Below are 26237 nucleotides of genomic sequence, written 5' to 3' on the forward strand. Positions count from 1 at the left end.
TGTGGTGACCCCGAGTCAAAACAAGGGAGCAACCAAAGAGTCTTACTTTTTGCAGTCTTATTTGGGCTGAGGTTTCCATTCCACTTTGTGCTCACCTGATCCCTTCAAGTCTTGTTTAGTACTTTGCAGGAGGCTGCTTGGGAAGGCTAAGGGCCTATACATGTGTTTTTCCAACTGGAGTTCCATCAGGGGTGGCATCTGGCATAAAACCTGTGCTAAAACTTCACATGGATCTCTGCTGGATATGCTGTGGTGACCTCGAGCAACCAAAGCAATCCAAAAGCAAAAAAGGGCTGAGGTATGTAACTCATCATTGAGAGTGAGTCTGAAGGACCCAAATGTTTGACAATAAAATATACACTCCGACTGAAGCAATGTGAATGAAGTTACTGTACTGCAAAAATAATGTTCCAGACATGCAATAAAACTAATTATCCCAATGAAATTTTTACGAATTGCCAAGCGCATCCTCTGCTTGAGTGCTCCTTCCACTCTGAAATGAGAAACAGTCCACATTCTGAACAACCTCAAACTGGATATGTTTAGACCATTCTGACCCCTTTTAAGACAGATCTCCCAGTAACAGCTGAGAAAAACTAACAGCTGTGCAAGGCACAGGCCCAGAACCTCTCCCACCAATCATATTCAGAACAACAGTAGGTCATTCATGATATTATTGTGAGGTGGGATAGCAATGCAGAAAATGTGCATGCTGTGTTAATGAAGGCGGTTTTTGTTTCAGGTCGTTAAGTTTCCGTTCACTTTGCAAGCAAACTAACATACCTTCTGTGTTTGGTTCAGTGTTATGGTGTTTATTTCAGTGTTTGACTCTCTAGCGTTGTTAATCAAAGGTTTTACGCTGACAGGAAGGTAACTGAACATTTATGTTTGCTTACATGTCAGTATAAATGAGAGAAATGCAAGCTTCTAATTTAATCTAAACAGCATCACATAGTTTTTTTTCAAATAGTCTATGCGGTTTAAGCACAATAATTTATGGGCATTAAGACTGGGATATTGTGTTGCTCATTTCAGGAATGAAATCTGTCTTTAAACCAGGCATGAGATATAAAAATTGTTGCAAACACAGTCTCATACAGAACAAAAACAAAACAAAACTAGAGGGTGTTTTCCTCCTTCAATGATGTCACATTCTAAATCCTTTTAATCTGTTAGTTGCTTGAGAGAGTTACATTAGTGGAAAGTCATTCCAGTGGCCAAACAGGCAAGTTAGTGTTTTAATGTAAATTGCAATACCGTGTGGCTGTTTATGACGTATTTATACAGATTACACAGACAAACGACGTTCGGAGAACAGCTGAGTGGAAGATGTATGTGTCCATGGAGGCTGCAGGGTGGGGTGACATTTCTTGGCTGACACCAATGTCTACGTCTGCTTATAATGTTAATAATACAAATGATGCTCTCGTCATAGTGCTGAACAATGGCTGGAACCTATGAAAAAGCACTTATAACAACCTTTTAGATTACATTCTGTCCCCGATTCTGTGTGCCGCATAGTGCACGTCAGGGAAAAAGAACAAGTACAGATGACTGGCTGAGGATTAGAAGTATCAAGATGGATGTTAACACTTATAAAACACTCTTCATCATGAGTGGGGTTGAGTATGTCAGCAGCCCTGCGATGGATGATGAAGACTTTTGGTCTGGAAATTTACTCTTCCCCTAAGCAGTTCCAGTAGCATGTGATGCACCCATTATCATATTTGTGTCAGCCTTATTTGAAATATTGCTGTGGTGCTCTCTCTCTCTCTCTCTCTCTCTCTCTCTCTCTCTCTCTCTCTCTCTCTCTCTCTCTCTCTCTCTCTCTCTATGTGTGTGTGTGTGTGTGTGTGTGTGTGTGTGTGTGTGTGTGTGTGTGTGTGTGTGTGTGTGTGTGTGTGTGTGTGTGTGTGTGTGTGTGTGTGTGTTTAAGAACACAACAATCCGGACCCAAAACAGACCAAATGGAGCACACTGGAACACTTTTTCTGATTTACTTATGTGTTGGGGAAAGTGTAGTGACACGGACCCACAACAGGGGGCGCAAATGAACGGTCAATAGATGAGCCAAAAGGTAACAATTTAATGTTGTGAATGTGCACAACGATTATACAGACAATCACAGAATCTGATAGCAGTCAATACACAAAGGTGACATGTGGGCAGGCTCGAGGATAGAAGACGTCTGTCCTGAGAAGAGCCGGAACCACACGATTTCCACCGCCACAGAACCCGGTGAATACTGGAGCCGCCAAGTCCCGAATTCCCAGGTGATCACCGTCCCCGACTGTCGGATCTGGTACTGCTGGCGAGGAGCACAAACAGTGAGATGTGGGTGTGTGCACACCCAGTAACAAAACAGTCAGAAGGTGGAAAGTCACCTCCACCTCTAATCACACACTCGTGCAGCTCCTGTTAACCACTTATCTGGATTGGGTGTGAAGCGAAGCTGTCGCTGTTCACACCAAACGCCAATCCAGCTGATAAAGCACACCACAGGAAAACAGCTGCAAAAGAGTTCAGACTATTATTTAAGTTTAAGTCAGCAGAGAAATTACCTTCACAGGTAGATGATATCTCGGCAGCGAGGTGGAGATGACGTCCGGCTTTTATGGAGTGGATTGATGAAGTGGAGATGAGTGACAGCTGTCAACCCCGGCTGTGTCCATGGCGGCAGCGCCCTCTCGTGCCTGAAGCCCGCACTTCAGGCAGGGCGCCCTCTGGTGGTGGGCCAGCAGTACCTCCTCTTCTGGCGGCCCACACAACACTTATGTATTGTAAATAACCCCCAATGTCAAAAATTTGTAATGTTATATAAATATTGTATATGTGTTTTATTTCAAATGAACTCCAGAGAATATGTTAATCCAAAATAATTGAATCACTTACATTAACTGAGTCATTACCATTTTTCTTAAACTGCCCATGACACCCAATATGACATATGTATGTCACAATAATCAGTTCCTTGTTTTGTATTAATTTGTTCAAGAAATACACTCAGAACATCTTAACTGTTATTAAGCTTTTCAGTGGGTTGCCCCCTTCAGTAACCACAAAAAAAAAGGTGTATAAAATGAGCCGTGCCTGTCACATGTGGTCAGCATACATACCATTATTTTGGAAGTGATGTCACGGAGAAACAAATTCACACATTGTCACCAAGAGACAGTGCCCAGTGCTGAAAAATTAATCCAACACAGAAGAGCCACAGCCTGCAGTTCATCAAATAGCCACTTGAGGCTGGCTCTAAAACACAATCAATTACCACAGAATTCTATGTTTATGTGTCCATCTTTATAGCAGAAATAAACATGTTAGCGGTTTAGTACAAAAAGAGTTTTGTTCTCTGTAGCTAGTTTTCCTGCATTCACAATTAGGGATGGGTATTGAGAACCGGTTCCTTTCGGGTATCGTTAAGAAATTATTCGATCCACCGACATCAATAAGCTTTTTGCTTAATGATTCTGTTATCGGTCCTTCAGAGTGGCCGTTATTTTGGGGGTGTTTGTCAGGAAAATGATCATTTCTCTACATTGATTACAGACCCTGCAGCGGGTCTGTAATCAACTTTTCTGCAGCGCGGTTTGCTTTGAACCTTGAACCAATCAAAGCAGTGGTTCGCAGATTGAAGCAGTGCTTTGATCTATTGCTTTGTTTATTCTTTCTTTCGCTTAATTTTCCCCCGCTAAAACTCTAAAGAGCATATGTCTGTGAGTATTATTTACCTTTTTTATGTTAAACCGACCTCTTATGGGGTTCTGAAACAGTTGATAGACAAATTTTAACGGGAGCGATGCTAACGCGTTAGCATGTCTATGGCATTTTCAATGTTAAAAGTTAGCATTAAGCAGTTGCAGCTGTCATCACGTTCGGGTGCATTTGTTTTCAAATTGTAATATTTTTTAAATTTATTTATTCTAATGATTATTATATACAATATATGCTTATTATATACAATTTTAGAGAAAGAGACAAAAAGAACCTGAATAGAAACACAACAGAAAATATAAAACCAACTAACAATGAACATACATAAATAAATAAATACATACATACAGAAATAAGTAAGTGTTTCCTGTGAACACCTAGTGACTCTTATACCTCCATTTCATCCCTGTCTTATTTAAGTTTAATGACAGTTTGTTTCAGTCAAACCATATTTTCAATGTGTTAATTTCTTTAGTGATTTCCTCCAGAACTATCTGCCAAACTAGAAAACTGCTGCATCCTAGTAAGAGCAGAATACTACTGGAATGAATTTCAATAAGGAAAGTTTTTTTTTCTCACTAAATGGATGCTGCACTCACTCCAGTTTACTGTCTGGAATAGTCCCATATTGCATTTCAGAGCTTCTAGAATTCAAACATTTTCATGCAGGTGGTGTTGGGGGTAATTTTGGGTTTCAGCTTTGTTTGGTTTTCACCACTTTCATCCCTGAATATGTCAATCGTGAGTCACTTTTGTGCGGATTAAAGTTACTAACTGGGACTCCTGTCTTGTTGCGAGAAAAAAACGAGAACCGTCCTCCGTTCTGTTCATACAGCTCCAAACGCTGCGCGGCTCTCTGCCGAGTCAAGTTAGAACGATATCCAGTCAGAATTAATAACTTCAAAGTGAAACACAGTTTTGTTTATTTTTATTTATGTCCAGAGATCAAGGATACAGTGACCAATTTCATATTTATTTACTTTAAGTCTCAATGAAATACACAGAAAACCTGTAAAGCCTACTTTTAGTGCAAAATTCACAAGGTATCGATAAGGGAATCAGATAGATAAGCAGAATCGATAATGGCATCGATATCGATAAAATCTTATCAATACCCATCCCTATTCACAATTGATTGGGGGAATGTTTATATATCTGATGAGTATAATTTTATCCTGCCACAAAGTTAGGCATACTTGTGGTGCAGTCGATTTGAGTGACAGTTCAATGTCAAGCCAATTGTTATTAAAGCCACCGCCCAGTCTGCAAAAATATGCAAATATCAGTCAATCGAACCAAGCTTTAGCTCACTTGTTATTGTCAAGAAAGCAGGGGCGTCACGGTACACAAAATTACAGTTCAGTTTATATTTGCATTTAGACGTCACAGTTCTGTATGACTTCAGTACAGGAGCTTTAATCTGAGCAGCACAGAGCTGCTGTCAGACACGTTAGCACTGACACAAAGTGTAAATGTGAACTTTATTTTTTCATAAAGTGTTATGAATTGATTACATCTCTTGTCATTCTTGTTGGGATGAATTTACTGTGCAGCACATGAAACATTTTCTTTTGTTCATTTTAAGTTTTACTTTTGTGCAAATGATGGCATCTCATAAAGCCTCACTCTGTAGAGATTTGAAATTATTGTACACAGTGTCACTATTTGTGACCACCTCATCAGTGAAATTTTACACTAATTCATATAAAGCTTCAGCTTATAAATTGGTGGCATTTCTGTGCAAACACAAATACGCACTGATCTTATCTAGGAACAGTGACACAAATGTGTATCAGTAGACTTTCACATTTATGTTCATTTTTTGGAAGAAAAAGGTAAATTAATCAATTCTGTTTATGGTCTGAAAGTTTCTGATTGGAATAATCCGTTCACTCACTTTAACTGCTCAGCTCACTGTTTCCTCTTTTTGGCTCATACACAGACAGCAGATCACTGAACTCTACGTAGTGTAGAGTTCAGTGCAGCAGACTCAGGGGTGTGGCCACGCCTCTTGCACTGAGGGTCTGCCACACCTCCTGCACAGAGCATGAAACTAGAGTGACACACAGTCTGTGGAAATGAGATGAAATGTCAACGACTTATGGAAACAAATAACCACGTCTATCATAATGTGCAGAGTCGTACCGTGTATTCTGTGTACCGAACCATCACGGGTGTACTGTACAATTCATTATTATCACTTACTGAGGAGTTGCTGAGCCGGCAGCATAGATTTACATTTACGCTACCTGCCGGTACCTGCCTGTGCATAAAGTGATGATGTCATAGCATGCACAACCCAAGAACTGTCCGCAGACAATAACATGAAAAGGCGAGAAGTGTGTGTTGGTCACAATATGGATATTCTGGATAATTTTATCATGGATAGTCCGACAATGAACAGCAGCCAAAGCAGCCAGCTTGATGAGGACGCCATGGCGAATTTGGAGAGCAGCGCGGTACCAGCCAACACGACAAAAGTTAAAGTGAGCCAACTTCTTAGGTACGCGTTTGCTGGGTGTTCTGCATTTTTAAATGATATTAAATATTGTTAATGTGATTCCACGTGTTGTGTTTCTGACGTCCATGCCCAGTTGCCCAAAATGACCGATATTGTCACTGGGCATGGACGGAGGGACTTTGAAAATGCATACCGCCCTCCAAAAGCATGTTATTGTATTAATCAGTGTTGCCACAGTTACTTTGCAAAAGTAATCCAATTACTGATTACTGATTACTCCTTGAAAAAGTAACTTAGTTACTTTACTGATTACTCAATTGTAAAAGTAACTAAGTTAGATTACTAGTTACTTTTTTAGTTACTTTCCCCAGCTGCCGACAACAACCCACGTCAACATGACAATGATACCTGTTTTGCCAAAACTCACTTTATAGTCACCCTTTCTTGACTTCAATGAAAATAAATACTTGTTTTATAAAAAGTAAAATAAAGACCTCTTTCTTGACCTCATATTTAACTGTTGACAGCACTGTAACAGTAAAACTTGCAATTTCAAACCTACATTGTTTATAAATGTAACTATTAAATTCTAACATTTTTCTAACATTTAAATTCTCTCTAAACATTTTACTTGTCGAAATTATTATTATTTTAAGCAATATTAGTAGTTGTAGTAAAAAAACGGCTTCAAAACTGGACCTTTTATCTAGGGGTGTTGTGGGGGCGTGGGGCACATCCCTGCCCCACGCCCCCATTCCATCTGGATTCGCCCCTGATTTGGCGTTTCAGCACAAAGAATGGATAACATTTATTTATGCAGAAAACAGGACCAGATTTACAGGTAAGAAAGTTTTATTGCGTTTTCACATCATGTGGTCCTCAGAAAGAGTTTAGGTGCATTTGAGTGGAAAATAGTGTTAGTTGTTGACGCGTCGCGGAGGATCAGCTGTTTTTAACGAGACGATACGGAGCGGCTCAGCTCAGAATTCTAAATAAAGGAGGGGAAAAAGTATAAAAATGTCTTTGTAAAGCTCAGTGCAGGTGTGCTGATCACCGCGCTTTAAGAGGTGAGGACGAGTCGAGCAGCTGCAAAAAACCGCGGATGAAAAGCTCACAGCTCGCTTAAAGTGGGCAGTTCAGTCAAACCCCGACCTCCTGCCCACGGACCAAGTTTAATGCTGCTGTTGACCCACAATGAAAAATAATAGTAACGCACAGTGACATGGAGAAGTAACTTTAATCTGATTACTGATTTGGAAAGATTAACGCGTTAGATTACTCGTTACTAAAAAAAGTGGTCAGATTAGAGTAACGCGTTACTAAGTAACGCGTTACCGGCATCACTGGTATTAATACAAATACATGTATTGTGACACCCCTACAAGAAAGGTGGGCTGAATCCAACCTGGCCAGGTAATGCCAGTCTTAACCACACTTTGCCTCTTTACTCATTATTTAGCCAGCAGTTAGGCAAAGTCAGCCACTGCTAAGAAGGTGACATACAGAGCCACCCCACTTGACCTTCAAACCCACTCTTCAGAAAACCTATGAGTGATGTCTTGGAGGATTTGTCCATTATATCTTACAGTCAATGATGGTCACGGGACCACACAAGTATGTGTCACTTAGAGTCTTCATGCCTTAAAGTCAAGGATAAAGCTGTATTCAGAATATTATACAAACACTGAAGCCTTTGTGACAGCTGTGGGTTCTTACGGGAACACAGAAGAACTCTTACCGTCAAGCTTGTCTACGTAGCAGTACACATCATACATCTCTGTTTGCTTCCTCATTCCATATGATCTAATCCCAGGTCTGTTTAGTAGGTTGCCATAGCATCCATGTCTTGGTTTAGTGATTGGGTATCTGCACAGAAAGAAAATCCGAACAAATATACATCACACTGTAAGACACATGCACAGATAAGTCAAATATTTTACATCACCTCAACATATAATGTTATTAAGGACAGGTTAAAACGAGCTAACCTCACTGTCTGGTCAGCAATCCAGCCTGCATCACACTGATCAAATCCGTCCTCATAGGCTGCTTTCAGCTGGTTATATGTGGCGATGGTTGCTCCAATATTTTTGCAAGCCTGGACAGCTTTCTGATAGTCTAAGATGTACCTGCTGGTGTTTGCCCGGTAATGAAAGACCACACCTGACAACATACATTTTAAAAAGTGAATATACAAATGAAATATAACATAATTTCTGCAGAAACGTGTTGAACATTAACTGTGATCTAGAATCTATAATCTGAGTGCTATAAATTATGGTAAATGTCTCAAAAAAGACACATTGTCAGTGAAATAAAATGGGTTGCTCAGCTTCTTTGGGAAGGAGTTACTTTGAAATAAACCATGAGGATAAGTGAAATACTCCACAGTTCACCACAAATGATTGAGATAAGTGTAGATAATGCCATGGCCATGAAATCTCCATATTTGTGGATGGTAAACAAGGCTGGAAGATGTGATTTAGAGTTCTAATTAACACTGCAGATAATTGGAAAAGAGATTGTGCAGACTGTAAACCAGTGAAAACCAAAACTATCCCCCCCACCCATGTTTTCTAAATCCCCAAATCATGAGTTATATCTCCCAGAATACTCCATAAATGAGTACATGTAGACTGCACTGTAATGACAATATACTAACTATAACATTTGGCTTGGAGGAAGGCCATTGCAGTTGCACTAATATACACTGAGGTTTAACCCCTGTGCAAATTTGATGAGGAAGATCAAAGGAAACAGCTTTTGTTTAGTGCACACCCACCAACTGCCCCACAAGAGAAAAGCCTCTGCTGACAGGGTGGTACCCAAGAAGGGATCAAAGGTTTATTGTGGAGCTTTAGCCCAGAACAACATCTGGAATACCATCCACATGTGAACCTTTATCTGGTTTCTTGGCTTATGGGGTTGAACGAATCAATGCAACAATTAAAACATCATGGTATGTGTTGCTTTGCTAATTATTATGACAAATGTGGACAAGGAGCCAGTGCCTCATCTGACTCTTTTGAAGAGTCAAATGCGCTCATTGCTTCTAAAATAAGAACTACTGAGAACTGTAGTTACACTGCTTAACTACTAGGTAGCCACAACTAGGAGGGCGCCCATACAGTAGTTATCTTTCCATCATCACTTACTTTGCATTTCACTCTTTGGCAAGCTTTTCTAGCCCAAGTTACCCAAGTTACATTATCAAACTCTCTCTACAACAAACTACTACTATATATATATATATATATATATATATATATATATATATATATATATATATATATATATATATATATATATATATATATACACAAAACTGGATTTGAAACCCTTACCATTGACATCCAGATCAACTGTATCGCGGGTGCCATCAATGCCATATATGACTTCACAGCGATAAGTGCCCGCATCACTGGCACGCAGTCGGACTATCGTTAGTGAAGCATCGCTCACATCCTCAGGGTGACTGGGTATTGAGACGCGGTTCCTGTAGCTGGAACCTATCTTGATGACTCCATTTTGTGCCACCAGTACTGTGGATTGTACTTCTCCCACAATTTTGGTCCATTTGATACGCAAATAATCTTTAGTGGCAACTGCTGTCCCATTGGGGTTGATAAGCGGTTTTGAGGTGGGCAGGTTAGAAAAGGAGCAAGGCAGATTTACCTTTCCTGATAATGACCCAGTCACTGGCCTCATTATCAATAATTGGTCTGAAAAGAAAACACAAAAAGGGTCAAATGTGTTAATTCACTGATGTACTTCTGCTTTCTCTGCTCTGTATTTTACACGTATCACAACAGATGTAAGTAGCAAGTTAGCAACCATAACTATAAACTGCCCAACTCATTTATTTTAAGAGGGTGTGTCAAATAAATTCAGACTTATTAAAAACACATCATGTCCTGAAAATGATGGTTGGAAAGTCAAACCTCATCCTTAAAATGATGGGTGTGGGAACAGATTTCCCACTGGCTGCAGTCTATTAAGTTAAAGATAATTCACAAACAGGAGAGTTGTGGTTGCATTACTTCACATTATGCCACCTCTGTATTTTCTGCATGTTGTCTTTCCTTCTCAAATAAGCAGTAATAAGATTTCGACCTTAAATCACCTGCAATAGGTTCAAGTGCATTGTCGGCATGCTTCATATGGCTTTCACTTTTTATGAACATTTGCAGTTCTCACCAATAGTATCATTACTGATGCTACACCTTCCAAATGGCAGCCAAAAATAAAAACTACTGCAGAATTGTTATTCTACAGTACATATTGCTCAGTGAAATTTTTCCCTGCAAGGGCATATTTGAGTCATCTGGTGGTTCTTCAGGCTGCAACATATTTCAGACAACATATTAGTCTGTCAAACAGAATTGAAAAGGCACTAGGCCTGATTTACTAAGGTCCCAGATAATGAGTGCTGAATTGTGGGAGCAACCCAGACTTTTGTGCATTGGAGTGGCAAACGTTTTGCAAGTGATTTACAAAGATTAATTGCGCAATTGATAGTGGGTGGTAACGTGATGTAGACAGCAGTATGTTAATGAGAACTTTGCACGTGTTAATGACTATAAGCCCAAAGTGAAAGTTAAATCATCCACTTTCAGCTATGCCACTTGTGCTTTGTTACTCATAAACTCTGCCACATAACTGAGCATGCTCACGCGCAAGCAATTTAAAAAACAACTCATGAATCAGAATTACTGATTCATTCACAGTGTTTACGCAAACTGGTTAATAATTATGCTACATTTATCAGTGCACAGCAGTCTGTGTGTGCCATGGTCACAGCTTGGAGTCAGTGTAGAACGACACACATCTGTTTATGTGCGCAAATTATGGAATCACTGGCCTCGGAGGATGTTCATTCAGTTGTTTAATTTTGTAGAAAAAAAGCAGATCACAGACATGACACAAAACTAAAGTCATTTCAAATGGCAACTTTCTGGCTTTAAGAAACACTATAAGAAATCAGGAAAAAAAAAATTGTGGCAGTCAGTAACGGTTACTTTTTTAGACCAAGCAGAGGGAAAAAAATATGGAATCTGTTGTGTGGGCCACTGAAGAGGAGGTACTGCTGGCCTCCACCAGAGGGCGCCCTGCCTGAAATGCGGGCTTCAGGCACGAGAGGGTGCTGCTGCCTCTTTAGGACAGTCAGACGTGGCAGCTGTCAATCATCATCTCCAACAGCTGTCATTCATCAACCACTCCATAAAGCCGGATGACATCTCCACCTCGCTGCAGAGATATCTTCAAGCGAAGAAGGTAAAACTCTCAGCCGTGTCTGTGCTGAACGCACTTATCATTGTCTTTTGAAACCTTTGCAGGAGTACCTGTTATCTTCAGTCAGCTGGGAGCTGGGTTTTGGATGTAGAAGAGTGACGGACTTCACTCCTCTTTCCAAACCAGAGAAGTAACAGTCGGTCTCTGCACGTTTCTGTGTTTTTGTGTCGGAGGTGGAGATTCTCCCACAAAAGGAGAAATCTAACTGTTCTGACTGTATTACTGGGTGTGCACACACCCACCCTTGATTGTTTCTGCTTCCTGCCAGCAGTACCAGATCCAACAGCCGGAGACGGTGACCACCTGGGGACTCGGGACTTGGCGGCTCCAGTATTCTCCGGGTTCGGTGGCGGTGGAAATCGTGTGGGTTCCGGCTCCTTTCTGGACGGACGTCTTCTATCCTCGAGCCTGCCCACACGTCACCTTTGTAGATTGACTACATACAAATTCTGTAATCGTCTGTATTTCATTGTGCACATTCACAACAGTAAAGTGTTCTATTTTCGGCTCATTCATTGTCCATTCATTTACGCCCCCTGTTGTGGGCCCGTATCACTACACTTTCCCAACCGATATCTCGGCCAACGTCATGGATCCCGAGGGGCGTCAACCATCTGCTGGACAACCAATGGAAGAGCAGGGTGCACAGGCGTCTGCAGGAGGAGTGATTGGTGAGTTGCAGCAAATCCTCACCGCCTTTACTGCTCGGATGGATCTGATGACCGAGCAAAATGTCATCCTCAACTGCAGGATGGAGGCTCTCACCGCGCAGGTGGAAGCGCACGCTCAGGGCGCTGCTGCAGCTCCTCCTCCTGCTGACCCGGTGCCGAATATAGACGTTCCAATGGTCATTCAACGACCCCCCCCACCATCCCCTGAAGCATACATAAGTCTCCCAGAGCCGTACGGAGGTTGTGTGGAGACATGCGCTGACTTTTTAATGCAGTGTTTGCGCGTCTTTGCACAGCGTCCCGTGATGTACGCGTCAGACTCCAGTAGGGTGGCTTATGTGATTAATTTGCTTCACGGGGAGGCACGCGCTTGGGCTACGGCGCTTTGGGAGCAGAATTCACGGCTCCTTACCACTTATACTGGGTTTGTGAGGGAGTTCAGAACGGTTTTTGATCACCCTAACAGAGGCGAGACCGCTTCAACCGTGCTGCTGTCTATGAGACAGGGGCGTTGGAGCGCAGCTGAATATGCAGTCGACTTCCGCATCGCGGCTGCGAGGTCCGGCTGGAATACAACTGCGCTCCGCGCCGCCTTCATAAACGGACTGTTGTCGGTCCTGAAGGAGCACCTGGTGGCCAAGGAGGAACCGCGGGATTTGTATGGACTTATCGATCTAGTCATACGATTAGACAATTGATTAGAAGAACGCCGTCGGGAACGAGACGAAGGACGTGGCCGGGCATGCGCCGTCCCTCTCCCATCCGGGTCCGAAAAGGTTCCGCCCTCCCCACTCTCCACAGCCTCGGCGCTCCGTGTGGCAACAGCTCCCCCTGCTGACGATGCTATGGACACGAGCAGGGCCAAATTAAGATCATCTAACAGACAGAGGAGACTGGCCCGCGGGGAGTGCTTTATCTGCGGCTCAAGTGAGCATCAGCAGAGAGACTGCCCCAAGCGGTTAAACACGAACGCCCGCCCTTAGAAACTGGGTTAAGGGTGGGCCAAGACATTCACGTGGGACATACACGTATTTCTACATGTCTCCCAGTTACGATCCTGAGCGGGGATTTAACCCTTCAAGCCCCAGCACTGGTGGACACAGGGTCAGAAGTGAATCTGCTGGACAGCAGATGGGCAAGAGAGGTAGGGCTCCCACTGGTGGCGCTTCCTTCGCCATTGAAGGTGCGGGCACTAGATGGCACCCTTCTCCCTTTAATCACACACAAGACACAACCAGTAATTCTGGTGGTGTCTGGGAATCATCGGGAGGAGATTGAGTTTTTTGTTACTCCTTCTACCTCCCGTGTGATTTTGGGCTTCCCGTGGATGGTAAAACACAATCCCCGGATTGATTGGCCGTCTGGGGTTGTGGCTCAGTGGAGCGAAACCTGCCACCGGGTGTGTTTAGGATCCTCGGTTCCCCCCGGTTTAATTGCTAGTGAGGAGGTTAAAGTCCCCCCCAATCTGACGGCGGTGCCGGTTGAGTACCACGATCTTGCTGACGTCTTCAGCAAAGATCTGGCACTCACCCTTCCCCCGCACCATCCGTACGATTGTGCCATTGATTTGATCCCGGGCATTGAGTACCCATCCAGCAACCTCTCACGTCCTGAGATCGAATCAATGGAGACCTACATCCGGGACTCGTTAGCTGCCGGGCTGATCCGGAACTCCACCTCCCCGATGGGTGCAGGTTTCTTTTTTGTGGGCAAGAAAGACGGCGGACTCCATCCATGCCTTGACTACAGAGGGCTGAACAAGATCACGGTTCGCAATCGATACCCTTTGCCCCTGTTGGATTCAGTGTTCACGCCCTTGCATGGAGCCCAAATTTTCACCAAATTAGATCTTAGGAATGCGTATCACCTGGTTCGGATCCGGAAGGGAGACGAGTGGAAGATGGCATTTAACACCCCGTTAGGTCACTTTGAGTACCTGGTCACGCCGTTCGGCCTCACAAATGCTCCCGCGACGTTCCAAACTTTGGTTAATGACATCTTGCGGGACTTCCTGCACCGATTCGTCTTCGTATATCTGGATGATATACTCATCATTTCCCCGTATCCTGAGACTCATGTCCAGCATGTACGCCAGGTCCTGCAGCGGTTGTTGGAGAACCGGCTGTTTGTGAAGGGTGAGAAGTGCGAGTTCCACCGCACTTCTTTGTCCTTCCTGGGGTTCATAATCTCCTCCAACTCCGTCGCCCCTGATCCGGCCAAGGATGCGGCGGTGAGAGATTGGCCCCAACCCACAAGCCGTAGGAAACTGCAACAGTTCCTCGGCTTTGCAAATTTCTACAGGAGGTTCATTAAGGGCTACAGTCAGGTTAGTAGTCCCCTGACAGCCCTGACCTCCCCAAAAGTCCCCTTCACCTGGTCGGATCGGTGCGAAGCCGCGTTTAGGGAGTTGAAATGTCAGTTTTCGACTGCACCAGTTCTGGTGCAGCCCGATCCTTGCCGCCAGTTTGTGGTTGAAGTGGACGCCTCTGACTCAGGGATAGGAGCCGTGTTATCCCAGAGCGAGGAGTCCGACAAGGTTCTTCACCCTTGTGCCTACTTTTCTCGCAGGTTGACCCCAGCTGAACGGAACTATGATGTGGGCAATAGGGAACTCCTTGCGGTGAAAGAGGCTCTTGAGGAGTGGAGACATCTGTTGGAGGGAGTTTCGGAGCCGTTCATGGTTTTCACAGACCATCAGAACCTGGAGTATATCAGGACCGCCAAGCGGCTGAACCCCAGGCAAGCCCGCTGGTCACTGTTCTTCGGGCGTTTTGACTTCCGGATCACCTATCACCCCGGGACCAAGAACCAGAGATCGGATACCTTGTCCCGGCTACACGAAGACGAAGTCAAAACAGGGCTGTCGGATCCACTGGAGCCCATCATACCTGAGTCCACTATCAATCAATCAACTCAATCAACTTTTTTCTTATATAGCGCCAAATCACAACAAACAGTTGCCCCAAGGCGCTCCATATTGTAAGGCAAGGCCATACAATAATTATGAAAAACCCCAACGGTCAAAACGACCCCCTATGAGCAAGCACTTGGCAACAGTGGGAAGGAAAAACTCCCTTTTAACAGGAAGAAACCTCCAGCAGAACCAGGCTCAGGGAGGGGCAGTCTTCTGCTGAGACTGGTTGGGGCTGAGGGAAAAAACCAGGAAAAAGACATGCCGTGAAGGGGGGCAGAGATCGATCACTAATGATTAAATGCAGAGTGATGCATACGGAGCAAAAAGAGAAAGAAACAGTGCATCATGGGAACCCCCCCACAATCTACGTCTAAAGCAGCATAACCAAGGGATGGTCCAGGGTCACCCGATCCAGCCCTAACTATAAGCCTTAGCGAAAAGGAAAGTTTTAAGCCTAATCTTAAAAGTAGAGAGGGTATCTGTCTCCCTGATCTGAATTGGGAGCTGGTTCCACAGGAGAGGAGCCTGAAAGCTGAAGGCTCTGCCTCCCATTCTACTCTTACAAACCCTAGGAACTACAAGTAAGCCCGCAGTCTGAGAACAAAGCGCTCTAATGGGGTAATATGGTACTACGAGGTCCCTAAGATAAGATGGGACCTGATTATTCAAAACCTTATAAGTAAGAAGAAGAATTTTAAATTCTATTCTAGAATTAACAGGAAGCCAATGAAGAGAGGCCAACACGGGTGAGATATGCTCTCTCCTGCTAGTCCCCGTCAGTACTCTAGCTGCAGCATTCTGAACCAACTGAAGGCTTTTTAGGGAACTTTTAGGACAACCTGATAATAATGAATTACAATAGTCCAGCCTAGAGGAAATAAATGCATGAATTAGTTTTTCAGCATCACTCTGAGACAAGACCTTTCTGATTTTAGAGATATTGCGTAAATGCAAAAAGGCAGTCCTACATATTTGTTTAATATGCGCTTTGAATGACATATCCTGATCAAAAATGACTCCAAGATTTCTCACAGTATTACTAGAGATCAGGGAAATGCCATCCAGAGTAACAATCTGGTTAGACACCATGCTTCTAAGATTTGTGGGGCCAAGTACAATAACTTCAGTTTTATCTGAGTTTAAAAGCAGGAAATTAGAGGTCACCCATGTCTTTATGTCTGTAAGACAATCCTGCAGTTTAGCTAATTGGTGTGTATCCTCTGGCTTCATGGATAGATAAAGCTGGGTATCATCTGCGTAACAATGAAAATTTAAGCAATACCGTCTAATAATACTGCCTAAGGGAAGCATGTATAAAGTGAATAAAATTGGTCCTAGCACAGAACCTTGTGGAACTCCATAATTAACTTTAGTCTGTGAAGAAGATTCCCCATTTACATGAACAAACTGTAATCTATTAGACAAATATGATTCAAACCACCGCAGCGCAGTGCCTTTAATACCTATGACATGCTCTAATCTCTGTAATAAAATTTTATGGTCAACAGTATCAAAAGCAGCACTGAGGTCCAACAGAACAAGCACAGAGATAAGTCCACTGTCCGAAGCCATAAGAAGATCATTTGTAACCTTCACTAATGCTGTTTCTGTACTATGATGAATTCTAAAACCTGACTGAAACTCTTCAAATAGACCATTCCTCTGCAGGTGATCAGTTAGCTGTTTTACAACTACCCTCTCAAGAATCTTTGAGAGAAAAGGAAGGTTGGAAATTGGCCTATAATTAGCTAAGATAGCTGGGTCAAGTGATGGCTTTTTAAGTAATGGTTTAATTACTGCCACCTTAAAGGCCTGTGGTACATAACCAACTAACAAAGATAGATTGATCATATTTAAGATTGAAGCATTAAATAATGGTAAGACTTCCTTGAGCAGCCTGGCAGGAATGGGGTCCAATAAACATGCCGATGGTTTGGACGAAGCAACCAATGAAAATAACTCAGACAGAACAACCGGAGAGAAAGAGTCTAACCAAATACCGGCATCACTGAAAGCAGCCAAAGATAACGATACATCTTTGGGATGGTTATGAGTAATTTTTTCTCTAATAGTCAAAATTTTGTTAGCAAAGAAAGTCATGAAGTCATTACTAGTTAAAGTTAATGGAATACTCAGCTCAATAGAGCTCTGACTCTTTGTCAGCCTAGCTACAGTGCTGAAAAGAAACCTGAGGTTATTCTTATTTTCTTCAATTAGTGATGAGTAGAAAGATGTCCTAGCTTTACGGAGGGCTTTTTTTATAGAGCAACAAACTCTTTTTCCAGGCTAAGTGAAGATCTTCTAAATTAGTGAGACGCCATTTCCTCTCCAACTTACGGGTTATCTGCTTTAAGCTACGAGTTTGTGAGTTATACCACGGAGTCAGACACTTCTGATTTAAAGCTCTCTTTTTCAGAGGAGCTACAGCATCCAAAGTTGTCTTCAAAGAGGATGTAAAACTATTGATGAGATACTCTAACTCCCTTACAGAGTTTAGGTAGCTACTCTGCTCTGTGTTGGTATATGACATTAGAGAACATGACGAAGGAATCATATCCTTAAACCTAGTTACAGCGCTTTCTGAAAGACTTCTAGTGTAATGAAACTTATTCCCCACTGCAGGGTAGTCCATCAGGGTAAATGTAAATGTTATTAAAAAATGATTAGACAGAAGGGAGTTTTCAGGGAATACTGTTAAGTCTTCTATTTCCATACCATAAGTCAGAACAAGATCTAAGATATGATTAAAGTGGTGGGTAGACTCATTTACTTTTTGAGCAAAGCCGATAGAGTCTAATAATAGATTAAATGCAGTGTTGAGGCTGTCATTCTCAGCATCTGTGTGGATATTAAAATCGCCCACTATAATTATCTTATCTGAGCTAAGCACTAAGTCAGACATCGTGGCCACCCTCACCTGGGACATGGAGAAGACCGTCCAGGAGGCCCTGGCACGGAGCCCGGACCCAGGAACCGGTCCGAAGAACCGTTTGTACGTCCCACCAGAGGCCAGAGCTGCTGTCCTGGATTTCTGTCACGATTCCAAGCTCTCCTGTCATCCAGGGGTGTGAAGGACCATGGCAGTGGTCCGGCAGCGCTTCTGGTGGGCGTCTATGGAAGCCGACGTCCGGGAATATGTCCAGGCCTGTACCACCTGTGCCAGGGGCAAGGCGGACCATACCAAGAGTCAAGGACTTCTTCAACCGCTTCCGGTGCCTCGTCGCCCCTGGTCCCACATCGGCCTGGATTTTGTCACGGGCCTCCCGCCGTCCCAGGGCATGATGACCATCCTCACAATAGTGGACCGATTCTCCAAGGCGGCCCACTTCGTGGCCCTCCCAAAGCTCCCAACGGCCCAGGAGACCGCAGACCTCCTGGTCCACCACGTCGTCCATCTGCATGGGATACCAACAGACAATGTCTCAGATCGTGGTCCCCAGTTCTCCTCTCAAGTCTGGAGGAGTTTCTGCAGAGAACTGGGGGCCACCCTGAGCCTCTCGTCCGGGTATCAACCACAGACGAATGGTCAGGCAGAGCGGGCTAACCAGGAACTGGAAGAAGCCCTACGTTGTGTAACATCCGCGCACCCGACGGCCTGGGTTGCCCATCTGGCCTGGATCGAGTACGCGCATAACAGCCAGGTGTCCTCTGCCACCGGTCTCTCCCTGTTTGAGGTGTGTCTGGGGTACCAGCCCCCACTGTTTCCCGTGGTGGAGGGAGAGGTCAGTGTGCCCTCGGTCCAGGCCCATCTGCGCAGATGCCGTCGGGTGTGGCGTGCTGCCCGTTCTGCCTTGCTGAAAGCCCGGACGAGGGACCGCCGGCGCTCCCCGGCGCCTGCATACCAGCCCGGGCAGGAGGTGTGGCTTTCTACGAAGGACATCCCCCTCCAAGTGGACTCACCCAAACTAAAGGACAGGTACATCGGTCCATTCAAGATCCTCAAAGTCCTCAGTCTGGCCGCAGTGAAGCTCCAGCTCCCAGCTTCACTGCGGGTCCACCCGGTTTTTCATGTTTCCAGGATCAAGCCACACCACACCTCACCCCTCTGTGCTCCTGGACTGGTGTCGCCTCCTGCCCGGATCATCGACGGGGAGCCGGCTTGGACGGTCCACCGGCTCCTGGATGTCCGTCAGAAGGGCCGGCGGTTCCAGTACTTTGTGGACTGGGAGGGGTATGGACCTGAGGAACACTCCTGGGTGAAAAGGAGCTTCATCCTGAACCCGGCCCTCCTGGCCGACACCCCGAAAAGCCTGGTCGGGCGCCAGGAGGCGCCCATTGGGGGGGGGTCCTGTTGTGTGGGCCGCTGAAGAGGAGGTACTGCTGGCCTCCACCAGAGGGTGCCCTGCCTGAAGTGCAGGCTTCAGGCACAAGAGGGTGCTGCCGCTTCTTCAGGACAGTCAGACGTGGCAGCTGTCAATCATCATCTCCAACAGCTGTCATTCATCAACCACTCCATAAAGCCGGATGACATCTCCACCTCGCTACCGAGATATCTTCAAGCGAAGAAGGTAAAACTCTCAGCCATGTCTGTGCTGAACGCACTTATCATTGTCTTTTGAAACCTTTGCAGGAGTACCTGTTATATTCAGTCAGCTGGGAGCTGGGTTTTGGACGTAGAAGAGTGACGGACTTCACTCCTCTTTCCAAACCAGAGAAGTAACAGTCGGTCTCTGCACATTTCTGTTTTTGTGTCGGAGGTGGAGATTCTCCCACAAAAGGAGAAATCTAACTGTTCTGACTGTGTTACTGGATGTGCACACACCCACCCTTGATTGTTTCTGCTTCCTGCCAGCAGTACCAGATCCGACAGCCGGAGACGGTGACCACCTGGGGACTCGGGACTTGGCGGCTCCAGTATTCTCCGGGTTCGGTGGTGGTGGAAATCGTGTGGGTTCCGGCTCCTCTCTGGACGGACGTCTTCTATCCTCGAGCCTGCCCACACGCCACCTTTGTAGACCGACTACATACAAATTCTGTAATCGTCTGTATTTCGTTGTGCACATTCACAACAGTAAAGTGTTCAATTTTCAGCTCATTCATTGTCCATTCATTTACGCCCCCTGTTGTGGGTCCGTGTCACTACACTTTCCCAACAGAATCACTCAATTCTGAGGAAAAAATGATGGAATCATGAAAAACAAAAGAACGCTCCAACACATCACTAATATTTTGTTGCACCACCTCTGGCTTTTATAACGGCTTGCAGTCTCTGAGGCATGGACTTAATGAGTGACAAACAGTACTCTTCATCAATCTGGCTCTAACTTTCTCTGATTGCTGTTGCCAGATCAGCTGTGCAGGTTGGAGCCTTGTCATGGACCATTTTCTTCAACTTCCACCAAAGATTTTCAATTGGATTAAGATCCGGACTATTTGCAGGCCATGACATTGACCCTGTGTCTTTTTGCAAGGAATGTTTTCACAGTTTTTTCTCTATGGCAAGATGCATTTATCATCTTGAAAAATGACTTCATCATCCCCAAACATCCTTTCAATTGATGGGATAAGAAAAGTGTCCAAAATATCAACGTAAACTTGTGCATTTATTGATGATGTAATGACAGCCATCTCCCCAGTGCCTTTACCTGATATGCAGCCCCATATCATCAATGACTGTGGAAATTTACATGTTTTCTTCAAGCAGTCATCTTTATAAATCTCATTGGAATGGCACCAAACAAAAGTTCCAGCATCATCACCTTGCCCAATGCAGATTCGATTCATCGCTGAATATGACTTTCATCCAGTCATCCACAGTCCACGATTGCTTTTCCTTAGCCCACTGTAGCCTTGTTTTTTTCTGTTTAGGTGTCAATGATGGCTTTTGTTTAGATTTCTGTATGTAAATCCCATTTCCTTAGGCGGTTTCTTACAGTTCAGTCACAGACGTTGACTCCAGTTTCCTCCCATTCGTTCATCATTTGTTTTGTTGTGCATTTTCAATTTTTGAGACATATTGCTTTAAGTTTTCTGTCTTGATGCTTTGATGTCTTCCTTGGTCTACCAGTATGTTTGCCTTTAACAACCTTCCCATGTTGTTTGTATTTGGTCCAGAGTTTAGACACAGCTGACTGTGAACAAACAACATCTTTTGCAACATTGCGTGATGATTTACCCTTTTTTAAGAGTTTGATAATCCTCTCCTTTGTTTCAATTGACATCTCTCGTGTTGGAGCCATGATTCATGTCAGTCCACTTGGTGCAACAGCTCTCCAAGGTGTGATCACTCCTTTTTCGATGCAGACTAATGAGCAGATCTGATTTGATGCAGGTGTTAGTTTTGGGGATGAAAATTTACAGGGTGATTCCATAATTTATTCCTCAGAATTGAGTGATTCCATATTTTTTTCCCTCTGCTTGGTCTAAAAAAGTAACCGTTACTGACTGCAACTATTATTTTTCCTGATTTCTTATAATGTTTCTTAAAGCCAGAAAGTTGCCATTTGAAATTACTTTAGTTTTGTGTCATATCTGTGATCTGCTTTTTTTCTACAAAATTAAACAACTGAATGAACATCCTCCGAGGCCAGTGATTCCATAATTATTGCCAGGGGTTGTAGTTGTGCACAGCAATGGAATACACAGCTACCTGTGTGCACTCTGTGCGCAAAGTTATGTGTATGCACACACAACTGAGAGAATGCACACAGCAGAATGCACACGCAGCATGCACAGACAGCTGTGCATCCACTCACACAGAGCTGCGCATGTGTGTATTTATTCCTGTGACACAGGATAACATATTAATGACTGTAATTATCATCGGATACCCCATAATGCACTCTGGTCCACCGGTTATGTATGAAGATATTTATTCTTAAAGAAACAAACAAGATAAACCGTTAAACTCTTTGAATATGTCTGACATTTTTTTATTCTGTATATGAGGTGGCAGAGGCCTCTGGGCTACTGGAAGAGCAGTGTCAAGCACAATACGTTAATGCCATGGTTTGAAACACGCAAAATACAGATGTTATCAGCACCTGTTCGCACCTGTTCGCAAAAGTTCCTTTTGCGTGTATCCAGCCTTACCTATTTGCATGTTCTCTCCCACAATTTTACAAACTTGGTTGGACAAACACCAAATTGTATATTCATGAAGGCAAACACGCTAAATGTACAATATGCACTATTTTGTGCATTTGACAGACACAATCCTCCATGCGCTCTAATAGTCAATCAGCATACACACATTTTGCACGTGCTATGACGATTGTGCATGTCTTAACACTTGCAAGCCTTGAGTAAATCTGACCCATAGTGGTGGCATTTAAAAGTGAAGGGATGAACACAACAAATTGTTTAAGCTTTCTGACTGACACTTAAACAGCTGTGGCGATCTTGTCGATTGTCAACCAGCTGTGCTGTGGTCACACCAAGACAACAGGATTACTTTTCTACTTTCAAACTCATGTTGATCTTTATCACACTATTTACTCTGCCTTTGGACACAAGATATCAGCAACAAATAAAATGGATCATAACACCAACAAACAGAAGAGATTACACTCAGAGTCCCTCAGCTGATGTTAAGTAAAACATGATGGGTTAATTAATATTAAACTACATTTTCATGGAAAATGTAGGTTAAGGCCACCAAATTTCTACAGGCATTTTCACCACCCCAACATGCATCGCTGACATTACTGTAATGGACACCCCATCACTTGTTTGGCTGAAATTGTGATAACCACATTACTGACCAAGTTCACCCATTTCCCAAGAGGAAGGAGGTCAGTGTGACCAATCTTCAGCAGATCCCTGGTCCATCGAAACATGCCTCATTAATATTAAATTGATGGACAGCCTTTAGCCCGTTCAGTGGATGTGTTTACATCAATAAATGGAGAGAGAGACAGACAGGAGGGGAGATGACAAGGTGATGACAATACCCCTTAAACTGTCAGCTGAGTGGTAAAAATATCATTCTTGGTCACCTCCTTCCTCATACAATAACCCCTTCTCCCTTTGTATGAGGTCAGGCTTCATTCCACTGTAAGTAGCTGAAAACACTGTACCTTGGTTTGCTTCTCCAGCTCAGAGCCCCATTTATTAACAGTGTGTATGCACAGAAATCATGACTACACCTTTTCCCACACAATGACTGGGATTTGTAAAGGAGAAATGTGCATTCACAATGTGTATATATGTAGACAGGTGTGTGCCTTTCCAAATCATGTACAACCACCTGATATTACCCCAGATGGACACCAATTAAGCTGTGGAAACATCTCAAGGACGATCAGTGGAAACAAGATGCACCTGAGCTCAATGTTGAACTTCATGGCAAAGGCTGTGAATACTTATGTACATGTACACATTTTTTTTAATTATTTTTAATAAATTTGCAAAAATAAAAAAAGCCTTTTCACATTGTCATTACGGGGTATTGCGTGTAGAATTTTGAGGAAAAAAATTATAATTTCATCCATTTTGGAATAAGGCCGTAACATAAAATGTGGAAAAAGTGAAGTGCTATGAATACTTTCCAGATCCTTCTAAATACTGGCATTTTGTTGTTGTTCTTTAATCCAGTATTGCCGTAACATCAGCTCCTATAATGTGTAACAAGCTGTCCATCTCTTAAGACACCTTGACACTTGCACAAATTTAATCCTCACACTGCTGCACAATTTGTTGTGCCAGTGTGACCCGCTTTACCCCGCTGGACTCCGCGCTTTGTCTCGTTTGATGCCGCATTATATAAAATAATTATTTTGTAACAGGTGAAGCATTTTCTCTCAGAACTTGGCTGATGAAGCCATCTGTCATCACTACCAGAATCACAGAGAAATTATCTACAGTCGCAGCTTTTCTTGTGCGCTTCATGAGGTGGAGAACGCATTTGGAATTGTCTCAAAGATAATTATTTATAATATTTATCTTGTAATGGTTTGGTAAAGCAGTTGCATTTTCACTCATTCTGATGAGTTTGATAATGCATCTGTAAAATTCTGTTTATTATGGATGTAACATCTCGTCATAATCGTTCGGATGCGCTGCACTGTGGCAGTGAGACGCAATGACTCGTAGTGACAGTGTTTTTGAATAGATTGCACAGTGTTCATGTCTAGTTCACAAAATGAATGCATGCCATAGATTTTGAACATTTCAAAATTTTCTTTGCACACTTACACACAGCCGTGCACAGCTCATGAACAGTTTACAATGAGTTTACCCTCTGGCACAGCAGACTGCATGCCAGTGTGGGGACCACATTTGTGCAAGTGTCAAGGTGCCTTTACTTTCTCCACACATACCATGCCATGCCTTTTAGAATGTCATGTGACTGTACATAGTGTGACCTGTAATAGCAGGAAAAGTGTTTCCATTGCAGTTTTGTGAACTATGGCTTTTTTGAGTTGCCTGAAAAACTACCTTATGCGAGTAGAATTTTTTTTTTTTTTTTGTTATATTTGAACGTTTTCTTTTAAGTATGTGTTTCAATTAAGCACATTTTCAATTTGCTACTTCAAAGTGAGAAATTTGGAGGGTAATGGAAACCTACCTAATGTCAAATATTGGGAAACAGAACCTGCTGTATATAGGTGACGATAGGGCATAAGATCATCATAGAAAATTCTTTATTTCAAATGCAAAATTGCATTGTGAAACCAAACTAACTAGACCAATCTTGTTCTGGATTTTTGGATGTGAAACCGGCCTAACTGTCTTTGACAGTCTGACAGGCTATCTGATGAAGCTCACTGTGATCTTCTCATTTGAGTTTCTTTCTGTGTGAACTTTGATGCAAAGCAGCCACACTGACAGACACAAATGAACAATCTGAACCACATTCAGCCCTATAGACAGGAAGACAATTAACCTCTTTTTTTTTTGGGGGGGGGGGGGGTAATGTTGAGAATGTTCTACAAACGGTGGTGCGACAGTCCCAGAGGCAGGAGGGTGTTTTGACAGATGCCCTTATTAGGATGAGGGGTGAAACCAGCTGTTTCCAGATTTGGACCCAAGTCTAATTGTAAGGTGTCCATCCAGCAGAGACGGAGACAAGGACTCGGACAAAGAAAGCCTGAGGGCAACCCTGGGGGACTGATGCCTGCGGTAAAGGTGGGGGGATGGGTCACTCACTTTGGTCTTCAATTCTGTGTCACCTTCACCTTTCTGTAGGGTCATTAGTTTCACAGGAGGAGGGCTTATAAAAGAGTGGAACCTTAATTCCAGGAGACACCACTAAACTAAATGTGGTGACAAGAAATGGCTTTTTCTTTCGTGAAATGCAGGGGGAGAGAGATGGGGAGAGGGAGGGAGCAAGGGAGGCACATAAAAAACAGAGAGGGGGTGGGGAACAGGAGGGGGCATTACCCAATTACTACCTCTTTGAAACTTACCTTGTGCAGCTGCAGCTTCACAGACACAATATAACCACAGAATATGTTTTATATTTAATATCATCTGTAGAGAAAAAAAATAAAATAAAAATGTGTGTCAGAAGCAAATCGTACATGGATTTTCCAGGATAAATAATTTTGTTTGCAGAATTTACGAATCCAGGCTTTTTTTGTGAATACATACAGTGCCCTCCAAAAGTATTGGAACATGGTATTTCACACATTTTAGGAGAGGAGGATTTTCTTAAAAAGAAGACCTGAAAATTCAGCAACAATTTGCCAGAAGGTACATCTGAGATGCAAGCCTAGATTTAATGTTTTGGTGAAAGAAAATCCTCCTCTATACCATTTCATCATGAAGCTGTATAACTGGGAAGACAAAATGCAAAACATGCACTGTGCACAATTTCTCGTCACAGCCAGAGAAGCCTATAACTTCTTCTGGGTTGTCTGGGTGTCTTGGTGGCTTTCCTTACTCTTCTCCTTCTTGCACAGTCGCTCAGTTTTTGAGAACTGTCTACGCCACACAGATTTACCATAGAGTGCCATACTGCTTGTATGTCTTCATAAGTGATGTAAATAAAGTCCAAGATGTATCCAGTGACTTGAAAATGTTCATGTATCCATCCCCTGACTTGTCTGAAGAAATATGGCAATAAAACTGATTATTTACAGGTATTATAACAAAGTGTTCCATTACTTATGTAACCCATCATCTTGGCTTTTATATTTTTTATTAATTTATATCAAGTTGTAGAGATTTGCTTTCAGTTTGAGTTTAAGGAAGGTAATTATAGAAATGTATTTTTTTAATATATATATATTTTTGTATTTGA

General features: G+C 43.2%; 1 protein-coding gene across 1 annotated transcript in view; it reads right to left on the reverse strand.

Moving 5' to 3' along the window:
- Positions 1 to 25452, reverse strand: part of LOC117510403 (versican core protein-like) — a 138174-nt gene extending 112722 nt beyond the window's left edge. Inside the window, exons 1-4 of the mRNA XM_034170102.1 lie at positions 25402 to 25452; positions 9520 to 9897; positions 8164 to 8338; positions 7914 to 8041 (exon numbers count right to left, since the gene is read on the reverse strand). Of these exons, the coding sequence (XP_034025993.1) occupies positions 7914 to 8041; positions 8164 to 8338; positions 9520 to 9883 (667 nt within the window). The 5' untranslated portion in view covers positions 9884 to 9897; positions 25402 to 25452. The remainder of the gene's footprint in view (positions 1 to 7913; positions 8042 to 8163; positions 8339 to 9519; positions 9898 to 25401) is intronic.
- Positions 25453 to 26237: the final 785 nt, after the last annotated feature.

Source organism: Thalassophryne amazonica, chromosome 5 (genome assembly GCF_902500255.1).
Source record: "Thalassophryne amazonica chromosome 5, fThaAma1.1, whole genome shotgun sequence".
Lineage (NCBI taxonomy): Eukaryota > Metazoa > Chordata > Actinopteri > Batrachoidiformes > Batrachoididae > Thalassophryne > Thalassophryne amazonica.